This window comes from Euprymna scolopes, chromosome 16, assembly GCF_053919585.1.
Source record: "Euprymna scolopes isolate OS-2025 chromosome 16, ASM5391958v1, whole genome shotgun sequence".
NCBI lineage: Eukaryota > Metazoa > Mollusca > Cephalopoda > Sepiida > Sepiolidae > Euprymna > Euprymna scolopes.
This window is the reverse complement of record NC_136497.1, coordinates 27,147,879-27,160,664: the sequence shown is the minus strand read 5'-3', so window position 1 is coordinate 27,160,664 and position 12,786 is coordinate 27,147,879. Positions and strand designations below refer to the sequence as shown.

Here is a 12,786-nt window from a genome sequence, read left to right as displayed (position 1 = left end):
TGTTTCCAGTCGTCCTGGACTTCTCCTTGCCACTGGACTCAAGCAGGGGAGGTGATTGGTAAATGCGCATCTCTTCCCACACAATTACACGCGCAGCTGCCTCTACAGGGGGTATCCTTTGTCTTTCGAGACTGAACGGAGACATAGAAATTTAAGGCAGTAAAACCATTCAAAACCACGTAATAATTACTCCTATTTCTTTTTGTTTTTTCTTTCAAATATAAATGAAGGGAGGGGACTAACACTTAAATTTTGATACTTCTGCAGTTTACGGATAATGCAGAAAAAATAACTTTATTTAGAAACCCATTCTTAATATGGGGATAGAGAGGAGGGCTTTCTTATTTATTATTTATATTCACATGACAATTGAATAAACTAAAGATACAGTTAAAAATGAATTTGACTTGAAAATCCTATCTAAAAAAAATAACACGGTTCTTAAACTGCAGAAGTACTAAACAGATAAAAACACGAAAATATAATCACCCTTAAAAAGAAGAATCCCTTTTTTACAAGGGGATCACAATTTATCAAGGCCCATAGGCCACTCGAGGATAAGGGTTAAAGAGTGTACAGTGGTCAAAAGGACAATATCATAATAATCGTTAGAAGTGTAAATTTGGTAAAATTGGATTACTTATGGAGAATGGCTCATCAAGAACTTGTTTATATTCGACTTGAAGACGGCCATATGGTAGTCAGCTGGAAAGCAGGTAAACGGAAGAGAGTTCTATAGGTGTGCAGTTCTAAGAAAGAAGCTTTGTTAATGGAATCTACGTTTAGTTTTAGGCACAGATAAAGAGTGTGCAAAATTATTAATAGTGTTTTCAGCCCCCCAAAAAAACAGATACTACTTTGTTATTCTTCCCATACCAAGTAGTCTATAAACATACCTGCTCTAATCAGAATATTGAGCATTTTGGATTTATTAACGTATACTACTTACCAAAGAGCACAGTAACCACCACTAATACTGAAACCACGGAACACATTTAAGCACCCATTGTTAGGTGAAAGTACAGAAGACTTATTTTTTCTGTGGAAATAAAAATAAAATTTAACTTTGAGTAAATGCTTCCTAAGTCTAGAAAAATGTCTCTTTACGATCCATTGCAGCAGTTTTGTTTTGATTTGTTTTTTAAATAAGTTTTAGATATTATTTGTCCGAGACGTTGACGATTTAGAAAATATAAACTTTATGTGCATTTATTTCGTACTTTTTCACTTTTAGCGAGACATACGCACACATAAATACATACATAAATACATACGTAAGTAATACATGCATACATACATACAGACAGACAGACAGACAACTGCCCCTTACATAATAGATTAAAATTTTAAATATAATCAAATCACAAAATGAAAAAATATATATACAAGTGTTTATAATACTGAAAAAACTTCATCAAGTTCCTCATAAATTTGCCAATTTACTGTAGTATATATAAATATCTAATAGGAGTAAATAGAATAACTAATTAATTAATTAATAATTAATTAATTGATCCATGGTAATTTTTGAAAATAATCTATTTCATTTCTTTCAAACGCAGTTTGAAATTTCTCCAAACCAATTACAAAATGACATCATAAAGAATAGTTTAAAGCATGTTGTAAAAAGTTATACCTCAGTTACATTTAAGGCGTGACTGAGGTATAACTTTTTACAACATTAAGGATCATCGGATGCTAGGATTAAATTTTAATGTAGAGTTAAATAGCTAGAAATGTTATAATCTACATGAAGAATCCAAATCTAACATGCGAATATAGTTTCTATTATTCTAAACCGGGTAAGAAATATAAATAAAATATAAAGCTCATCTAAAAATGGAATTTTTCTCCATAACGGTGAGCATTTTTGTATTCAGTTGTAGCAGTAGTGACGGTGAAATAAGTGATACCCTCTTCAAATCAATAAAACAACTTAACAATTAAACTAATTTTTATTAAAAAATTAAATTAGCAATTTGTTGGCTGAAAATTAGTTTAATTGATTTTGATGCGGATTTACGTATTCTCTTACTTTACTCCCTGTTCTAAATGTCTTTACCCATAAATGCAGGAGTAGACATCTTCTCATCGGAGTGAAACCCATTTGTAGCTATTGGGTAGTTTTGCTGCCAGAATAATAATTAGAGAATATATACTATCTTATTTAGATACCCAAGAATACAACACACGAATTATAAGACATGAGCAGCATAAGTGATTAATAACAAATGTGGATTAAACCCATGGTTAAAAACAATTTTTTAAGATTAAAAACATAATTTGTATCCTTAATTTGTTAAATAAGCCATCGTAGCGCGTTTTGGATCTGTCTTATTAAATTTAATTATTAAATCATAGACGCCTTCTAGTAATCATGAACCGAAAACATCAAACGGCCTGAATTATCTCCCTTTAGCTGTTATAGGAAATAAAAATCGACCCAGTTTCCAACAGAATTAACAAGTAGCAATTAACAACATAATTGGATTATCTTCCTTCATAATTGTCTTTAGAAACGATATGAAAACATATTCAAGTAGAATGACAATAAATTTTAAACATTAAATAATAATAAATAGATTAGAATACCTTACTCGAAATGTTATACAAGGATTTATATATATAATACAGCCTTTTTATTTATTCTCATATTCAATTAAACTTCAAACCTAAAATAGTCTTAAAATTTGAAATTGTTCGACTGGATATGGAACCAATTGTAACGTAAAATAAAATACATTTTTTGTTGCCATCAACACACTTTTTGATGTCTTGATTTTGCTTTCACAGTATGCATATATATATATATATATATATATATATATATATATATATATATATATATATATATATATTGCGTTTTTTTATAACATTTTTCGCATGGTTTTTTTTGAAGTTGTAATAGAGATCCACCATTTTAATTTACAATTTATAAATTAGAATTAATGTCTGGTTTTAAAGTTTGAAAGCAACAGTCAAGTATGATGGTTCATTTATGCTGCTTAACCAAATAAAAATATTTGTTACTGGCCCCGATCTTATATGAGAAGAGAATACTATTATGACATAAAATCAATATATTATTCGATATTCAAAACTTTTACAATTCCTGAATCGATTTCACTAAGATATAGCGTAGTTCCGTCTGCATTCACAGCAAGGCCTCGAGGCTTGAGAATGCCATCTTCACTTGTAAATAGCAACTTTTCAAATTGTCCGTCGGCCTTCAATCGGTATATACAGTTATTGTGGTTGTCAGCCATGTAGAGGGAACCCTTTTTATCCATACTTAGGCCACTTGGTTTTGAAAGGTCTTGCCCATTGTATGCTGAATAACAATATCTCACATTTCCACTGATGTTGCAACAGATCAACGATGCCCTTTCCGCATCAGATATCCAAAAGTATTCTGTACCCGGCAAGACGAGGATATACCTGGGAGACAGAAGGGGTCCGTATTCGCCTGACAGAACTGTAAGTGTTTGCAGAACCGTGCCATCGAAAGAGATTAAATCGACGCTGTTGTTGTAAGAACAGAGCAGCGTCTGCGGCGACATCAGAGCAATGCCACAGTATTGTTTAGCCACTGTCACTGTGCTGGAGGCAGCCAAAAAGTTACCACGGACGTCTCTCATGATAAAGCAGAGTTTTTTGTTCCAGGTAAGTGTGCATATCAGCTGATGGTCAGAGATGACACACACGCCGGTCGGCGAGCCTTCGACAGCACAGCAGGCCAACAAATGGCCGCTTTCGTCGAACTCTTTGATATTTTGATTGTGAAAATCGGATATGACGATACGCTTTTGATCCAAAATAACCAAATCAAAGATCAGCACTTCTTTGTTGGAATCCCATAATTCATTAATGGAACCTAAAAAAGCGTGTTTCAGATCACCTTCCGGTTTTTGTAGTGACGATAATGGCTGACTCATTTCCGGTGAAATAAACTTGCCGGAAGCAAGAGAATTTAACATTTTATCACCTGACGTATTAGTAGGTTCTACATTAGTATCTAACTTAGATTCATTCGATTGCCCATTATTAGGGCTTCCTTTAAGCGCAGTTATTTTATTGGATTTAAAATCTATTTGATTTTTTTGTAAAGTAGTAGCAAGACAGCTTTCCATTAAAGAAGTCAATATGTCGCCGTAGTTGAAATACTCGATGCTGGTATCGTAATTTTGGTGCCCATTTCTTTGCGTGATGGCAAAAGCTTTGTTAACGGCTGGAACAAGAGTAAGGATATGCTGATCAAGGGCTTGGCTTAATGCAACCTCTAGATAAGTTGACAGATCTTTTAGTGAGTCGCTTTCGATTCTACACTCTTCGACCATTTTTTGAAACACCGCTTTCTTTGATTTCACCATGTTTTCAGAGTCTTCACAAAATGTTTGCAAGCTCAAAGTAATTGCTTCTTTCATCTGAGTTGTCATTGCGTTCATTTTCGTTTCGAAAGCTGTTTTCCTTTCCCCGGATTTCTCAATGAGGTCGTTAAGTTTATCGATTAAGTTCAGTTTCGGTTGCATATACTCAGAAAGTTTGGAGAGCAATATTTTACCATTTTGGCGTTCTATTTCTGCTGCCGCAATGATTGAGATTGGCGCCGGACAGGATTTATTGTTGCTTGTTTTATTGCTATAATGTGATCTCATACATTGTGAACAAAGTGTAATCCGACACTCTGTGCACATCATAATGAGTTCTTCTTGATGAGTGGGACATTCGTATTTAGTTTCGATTTGAATGACTGGCACTTGGACATCTGTGCTCGTTGGCTGCTGCAGCTGTTGACGCCGAAACGGGAGTGAAAACAAACCTTTACTCTCATCTGGAACGATGTCGAACATGGTGTGTGATTGAAAAGGTTTGAAGCCATCGTGAGCGACACGACATTGGCGACACATAAGTTGGTCACATTTGACGCACATCGAATCGGCAACAACGAGCTTCTCCTTTTTCTTTCCGTCTTTGATTAAATTCTGTCTCATTTTGCAGACTTCGCAGTCTTTTTTACCGATCGATCGCATGCGGATCGATAACAAGTGAGACAGAAATCGATTGTGCGGGAAACTTGCTTTTACTACACGGTGAACGGCGTCGCGTTGGTTTTCCGCGACGACGCTTCGATCTAACGGTGTTAATTTTACTCTTAGCTTACAAGTTGGACACGCAATAAAACAGGATATTTTGACATTTCTGAAAGAGTCTCCAGGCGCTACAGAAACATTTATTTTTTCATCGGCGATTTCTTTTTTATCTTCGATGTTATTAGAAACAGCAGACAACTTTATATTATCAGTCGTTTCCTTTGGTTTCGAGTCAACATCCAGTTTGTTAGTTTGAGTGTCTTTTTTATTTTCCTCATCAGTAATCACACTTTGTTTGACTTGAACAAAGAATGTTGCATTTGCCTTTTCCTCGTGAGGCTCCCCTTTAGTATTATCATCTAGTGGAACCGACGATCTTGACGCGAGATCATTTGCGTTTGTATCCAATTGTTGTACAAGACATTGTTCACAAAAGGAATGCAAACACGGCAACTGGCACGGGATATCTTGAAATCTATTACTGCAAAGTATACATTGAAGTAATTTTTCATGGGTGGCTTCCATTGTTTCACTCCAAAATGTTGAAAAGTAAAATAACTTTTTTTTTTTTTTAACTTTTTCAAAAAATCCGAAATTTGTATCGTTTTATGCCAATCACGCACAACAAAACTCTGTTTTGGTTCAAATTTATCTGAAATGATAAAAAGATATAATATATTAAATAACTCATTATTATGAAAGTTATTTTAATCAAAATTATATAAAATAGTAAATAAATCATAATTCTATAATGTAAAAGAACATTCGAAAGTATATAATGCATTACAAAAATTATTATGTAACGCGTTACAGAAATCATAATTATGAAATGTATGTAAAAACAACTATGCAATGCATTAAATAAATTACCATTACGTAATGTGTAAATTATATTGTTATTATGTCATTTATCAAGATCCTTTTTAGACTTATTCTCTTGAAAAATCTCATTATATACAATTTAATTCTTCATATTAATCATATATCATAACATATGTTCATAGTATTTTAACATATGAGTTAACAGTATTTTAACAGGTCCTGGATATGACCTTAAACTATATCCAGTGGTGAGGCCCCAGCTTGTGGGCTTTGGGGAGTGTGGAGCCACCCTTTAATTACAATTGCTCCCAGGTCCACTCTGACCCGGAGTGGTAGTACCTGTTAGGGTCCCAACTATGGGTTAAATAGAAACCAACATGAAAACAACAGATATATTCTATTAAAAATTTTTTTCTTCAAAATCTTTGGATTCTGCATTAAATAACCCGAAAAGGGTTGATATGCCGTAAAACAAAACCAACTAAAGTATTTTAACATATGAGTTAACAGTATTTTAATTATATATATATATATAGTTACACTTTTGTCACATGTGATGATCGCCCTCGTTATAACTACTTCCAGGACAAATAATAACACTAACTGTACTTTCCCAAATGTAACATCGATGCCCCCGTTTAGTCTTGAAAGACAGAGGATAAACCTGTAAGATCAACTGCGCGTGTAATTGTGAGGAAAAAGTTGCGCATTCACCAACCACACCTCTCCTCAATCGGCAATGTTCGAGTCCAGTAGCAAAGAGAAGCTCAGGACAACTGGAAACGATGTTGAGATAAGTGGAGAGAACATACAGAACATGAAAGTCCCAAATGGTTACCCATTTCATCTATCTATTAACAAGCAGTCCAGCCTGGATTTACTCGGGCTCTATGTACTGTTCCTAACTTTATGTGCATATATATATATATATATATATATATATATATATATATATATATATATATATATATATATATATATTAAGTAATGTGATTCATAATTTAAAATTTGAAAAATCAATTTTCAACTAAATTAAAAATCCGTTTCATAAGAAGGAACATCAACAAAATCAATTATCTGTACGATCGTTTCGGAAAACAATGCTTTTTATTGTGGTAAACATCCAGTTACGAACAATAATTACATATAGTTTTTTAATAAGTAAGGTCTCCTCGTCAGCAAATTTTGAAGGGTTTTTATTAAATTTAAAAGACACCATAAATAACCTAGCATTAAAAGTAAAGCAGATGTATCTGAAAAAAATTAAAATAAAAGGTCTGGATTTAAAGTTGATAAGAAGTTTAATATAGGTTATAGATAGAAAAGAAAAAGAGTAAATTTAGATTTGAATTTGTATTATAAATTTGCTTTGAGTACAATATTAAAAATATATATATGCATATATATGAAAAAATAGACACACATATACATAGATATACAGGTATATACATAAAAAATATAGGTATAAAAATTTACCTTTTAATTTTTCGCCTTTTGAAATCAGGAACTATGGTTAAAATATTCATATGTATGTTTGCTATAGTTTTTCACCTCTTTGAATGATGAATTTTAAAAGGGGGGACGTCCGTGTAGTAAGTTGTTTCCGTTAGCGTACTTTTGATTTAAAGACGCCACGGTTTATATCCGTTAAGGGCGCAAGGGGTATAATTAGTCTAACTTAATTTATTAATCTGGCCTAATAAAACATAGAATTTCAACGCACAAACATTCTTTTAAAAATAACTCTCTGTCAAATCAAACTACTCTATCCAACTATATTTGGCAACTAAAAAAATAGCAATATTTCTTTCAACTTAAAATGGCGAGTAATTGAGTCTTGCAAACCATATAAACCAGGAGATAAATTCTGTGCACTATGTACGAAAGAGACCCTAAAAAATTTAAAATACGAAGCTATAAAAAATGCAACCACACTTTTAAATTCAAGACAGGAGCTTCTGACATGTAGTCATAAACGTTGGTTTAAATTTAATAAATATAAACCACCTTAAATCATGATAAATTACTTATTAGTAAAAATAGATTACAATCTTTTTTTTTTTTAATAAATTAAGTTAGACTAATTATCCCCCTTGCGCCCTTAACAAAAGAAAATATGACTAATTATCCCCCCTTACATTATGAAATTATATAAACAACATTCGGATATAAACCGTGGCGTCTTTAAATCAAAAGTACGCTAACGGAAACAACTTACTACACGGACGTCCCCCCTTTTAAAATTCATCATTCAAAGAGGTGAAAAACTATAGCAAACATACATATGAGTATTTTAACCATAGTTCCTGATTTCAAAAGGCGAAAAATTAAAAGGTAAATTTTCATACCTATATTTTTTATGTATATACCTGTATATCTATGTATATGTGTGTCTATTTTTTCATATATATGCATATATATATTTTTAATACTTTACTCAAAGCAAATTTATAATTCAAATTCAAATCTAAATTTACTCTTTTTCTTTTCTATCTATAACCTATATTAAACTTCTTATCAACTTTAAATCCAGACCTTTTATTTTAATTTTTTTCAGATACATCTGCCTTACTTTTAATGCTAGGTTATTTATGGTGTCTTTTAAATTTAATAAAAACCCTTCAAAATTTGCTGACGAGGAGACCTTGCTTATTAAAAAACTATATGTAATTATTGTTCCTAACTGGATGTTTACCACAATAAAAAGCATTGTTTTCCGAAACGATCGTACAGATAATTGATTTTGTTGTTGTTCCTTCTTATGAAACGGATTTTTAATTTAGTTGAAAATTGATTTTTCAAATTTTAAATTATCAATCACATTACTTAATATTGAATCAGCTCTAGGGTATCTACCTATCGAGCTTATTATATATCTAAATTACAACGAACACTTTTTCTTTTTCTCTTTCCCGTATTTCAATTAAACTAGTAATTTCACTGTTACATTGAAATACACTCAGCTCTTTAGACTATTGCTCTAATCTCCTTTATATATATATATATATATATATATATATATATATATATATATATATATATATATATATATATATATATTGCCATTTCAAATGGAAGGAAAATTCTTATCTTTGAGTCGCCAAATATGTTGGATAGAGTGGTTTGGTTCAACAGGGAGTGGGTTTTAAAATAATGCTTATGGGTTGAAATCCTATGCTTAATAAGTCCAGATGTGGAACCAAAGTAGATTGCGTCTTGTTTAATGTATTTATTTTCAGGTAGATTAGGGGTGGCATTGGTATGTGAAGGGTTGTTTTGTATTTGATTGGTAGATTGGTTAAAGTTGGTGCAGTTATTTAATCGGGTGGTCGAGTTATGGTTGCTGTTAACCTCATTTAAATTTGGGGTTTGCGATACTGTGCAGCTACAAACTACATTTTTTATTTTGCATGAACCTTGTAGGGGGCATCTAATTTTTCCTTCTACAGTTACAGCCTGCTATATTTTCTGTGTTTGTATTTTGTATATTATTTTCTTATTGTTAGAACTAATTATTTTTTGATGAAGGTTTGGTATAGTTGAGTTAGACACTTTGATTGTGTTCTTATTAAAGATATTACTGCATCTATGAGGGGCTTTAACATTTTTTTCTAATATTTAAACTATATATATATATATATATATATATATATATATATATATATATATATATATATTAAAAAGGTTTACTCATGTCCAGGTAAACTACATCTAAAATTTCAAGTGTTTAGAACCAACATTGGCGGAGGGGTCTGCAAAGGTCATCTCTTTCAACTTCGACGTCTTGGCAGCCAAATTTTCGCCTAAAAACGGATTCAAAAGCTTGCTGCGTGTATGAATACTCTTTATGTAAAATATCAAATGTTTAGACCAAAAATTGACTGAGTAATTTGGTAGAGACCGCAGAGGTCAAATTCTTTTTAACTTCGATTCCAATTTTGACCCCTTAACATTTATTGTTTTCGGCTCAAATCAAATTAAAAATGTTTGATCCATGTCCAAGTAACCTACATCTAAAATTTCAAGTGTTTAGACCTAAAAATTGACGGAGGAGTTTTGTAGAGTTTTCAAAGGTCAAATCGTTGAACTTTGACCCCTTAACTGCCAAATTTCTGAATTATATGAATAGAGGTTACAGAAGTATAAAAGCTTCTTTAAGATTAGATCTATCAAGAGGTATAAAGCTCAACAGGTATGGTGGAGATTAAATACAATAATAGCAGTTATACATATAGTTATAGAGAGGGGCTATTGGGCTATGTTGCAAACTAGACCCTTTCTGATGAGAATCATTAGGCTTCGAAATACTTTGGTATAAGGAGCATATAATCAATTAATTACGGTGTCTCCGCATCGACAAATAAATCTATGTATACTAACAAATGATTTGATTTGATATACATGTATATATGTTGCTTGTATATATATTAGTGTTGGGACGCTTAATCGGAATGGAAATCGGGAATCGGAAAAATCGGTACTTTTTGGGGTACCGGAATCGGAAAAATTTGTGACTACTTTCCGAGGGCAAAAACGGTTCTTTTCATTACCATTTTTTTTCTATTTGATTTTGTGTAAAACAAAACCTTCAACTACCGATAATGATATTATACTGATAAACTAATACATATTTATTTATTTTAAACTACCAGTAAAACTAAAATATATAGATCATCCCCCAGAAGTCTGTTTTTATATTTGTAAAACATTTGTAAAACATATATGCACATTTAACACGTATTTACGGTAAAGATTAACAATTTTTTATAGTTAAAAATTTTAACTAACCGGAATCAGAATCGGTAATAGTATCGGAATCGGGGAAAATATTAGAATCACTGATATATATATATATATATATATATATATATATATATATATATATATATATATATATATAATATTATGGACTGTCCCGTCGATTTCGACGTATGAGCTTCCACCATAAAAAACTAAGTTGGTGGAAAATCCACACAAATGATTTGTTTTTATCGTCGTGAAGACCAACCACAATTTTTGATATTACTGCTAAGCTTTGTCGGTGCAGATGGCTGCCACAGGACAGAGTATACATTAGAGTGCAGATTTTTACATAAGACTTTCCTTCTCATAGATGCATATCTTAATGAAGACGGGGTGCATCTCTCCCAGTGAATTGATGCACCCACGGATACCAACCTGGAAATTTCTACGACTTGGCGTGGTACATACAGTGCCAAGCTCTCCTAAATAGTTAACTATCTGGTGCTGGCTAGGCTCAATATTGCTTAACTTCGGTGATATGGCGAGAACCGATGTGTCAACGTGATTGTGTTTTATAATATATATATATATATATATATATATATATATATATATATATAATTTTTATATATAAATGGTATATTTATCTGTACATGTAATTTGCATATACATATATATATATATGACTACTTTATTTAATCACATAAATTAATATAGGAGAGTATAATTTTATGCGCAAACTTTAAGTATTTACTTCAACAGTGCTCAATACATAGGAAGAACTAGGTAGTAAGTTATAAAATATGTATGGCAATTAAGCTACACAGAATATTCCGCGTTTCATCCGCGCTAGGATTCGTCAGGCTTATGCGAAGAGTTGTGGTTGTCTCGTGTTTTTATATACGCACATTCTATTGAGTTTTTAGTTAGCCAAACAGCTTTCTAGTTTCCACCGTTCCTAATAAGCCAATGGACAGGAACTTACAGGAGAAAGGTCCAGTTGACCTTTGGTTAAACCTCTCCTTTGTGCGTGCTTTTTTAGCGAGAAGCGTAGATATCTTATGATCTGACCTATTTTAAACATAGATGTAGTTAAATGTGTTTATTTATTTATTTTTTATTTTTTTATATTATGTTAGTTTATATATATATATATATATATATATATATATATATATATATATATATATATTTGTATCCTAGAGTATAATTTATCCTGTGTACACAGTTGTTCGCTATTTCTCTCCTACAGTTTAATAGATGTTGGGGTTCTTAAAGATATAAAATAGCAAATTTTTCATTAAAGCATAATCTACATAGATCGTATAGGTTACTACATGTGTTTGCTAGTCTTACTATTTTCCATTCGTCCGCTTTCTTTGAGTTCCCAGTATTTGTTTGCTTTTCAGTCGGTGTTTTTTTTTATTTTTGAACGTACTTTTGTCGTCATAATATCGGGTTTTGGAATCTAAGGAAGTTATAACTATGTATCATTTTTTGTTATTCGGGTTTCTTCCGCAAATATTGTGGCCTGGTAAACTATGCTTTTGGTTAGAAATTTATTTTGAAGTCGGCAAAGTGTGCGGGATCTACAGTTGCATTTATCTTGTTAATTATTAGTGTTTTTATTTTTATTTCTACTATGGTTATCGTTGCCCGAAGCTGATTTATTATTATTATTATTATTATTATTATTATTATTATTATTATTATTATTATTATTTCTACTAGTTACATATGTGTATTTTGTGTTAGTTTTATTTTTGTTATAAAGTCCACTTTTTTATTGTTTATTTTCTCCTTGTTTTCATTGCTTTTATTTAATATTATGTTATTATGTGCTTTAATTATCATCTTTAAATTTTCCAAGCAACTGTATGATAACTTTATGTTATTTTTATAAAAAATGTTGTGTAAGGGATTGGTTACGGGAAAATGCTTTTCAATGAGATCTAGAAATTTCTTGGCATGTTTTGTTTTTAACATTTGATTGTATGGCGCCGTATACCAGATTATATTTCTTTATCTTCTATTTTAAATTTTATTATAGTTATTGGTGTTTTGTTACTTATATTTGATTTCAATATTTTTGTATCCATTATTTTTAGAGCTGTTTCGTAGATATAGATGG

At 31.5% G+C, this 12,786-nt stretch overlaps 1 protein-coding gene across 1 annotated transcript in view; it reads right to left on the bottom strand.

The window, feature by feature from the left end:
- Positions 1 to 2,887: 2,887 nt before the first annotated feature.
- Positions 2,888 to 12,786, bottom strand: part of LOC145295896 (uncharacterized) — a 69,575-nt gene continuing 59,676 nt past the window's right edge. The window contains exon 2 of the mRNA XM_080141658.1: positions 2,888 to 5,742. Within this exon, the coding sequence (XP_079997784.1) occupies positions 3,084 to 5,615 (2,532 nt within the window). The 5' untranslated portion in view covers positions 5,616 to 5,742 and the 3' untranslated portion in view covers positions 2,888 to 3,083. The remainder of the gene's footprint in view (positions 5,743 to 12,786) is intronic.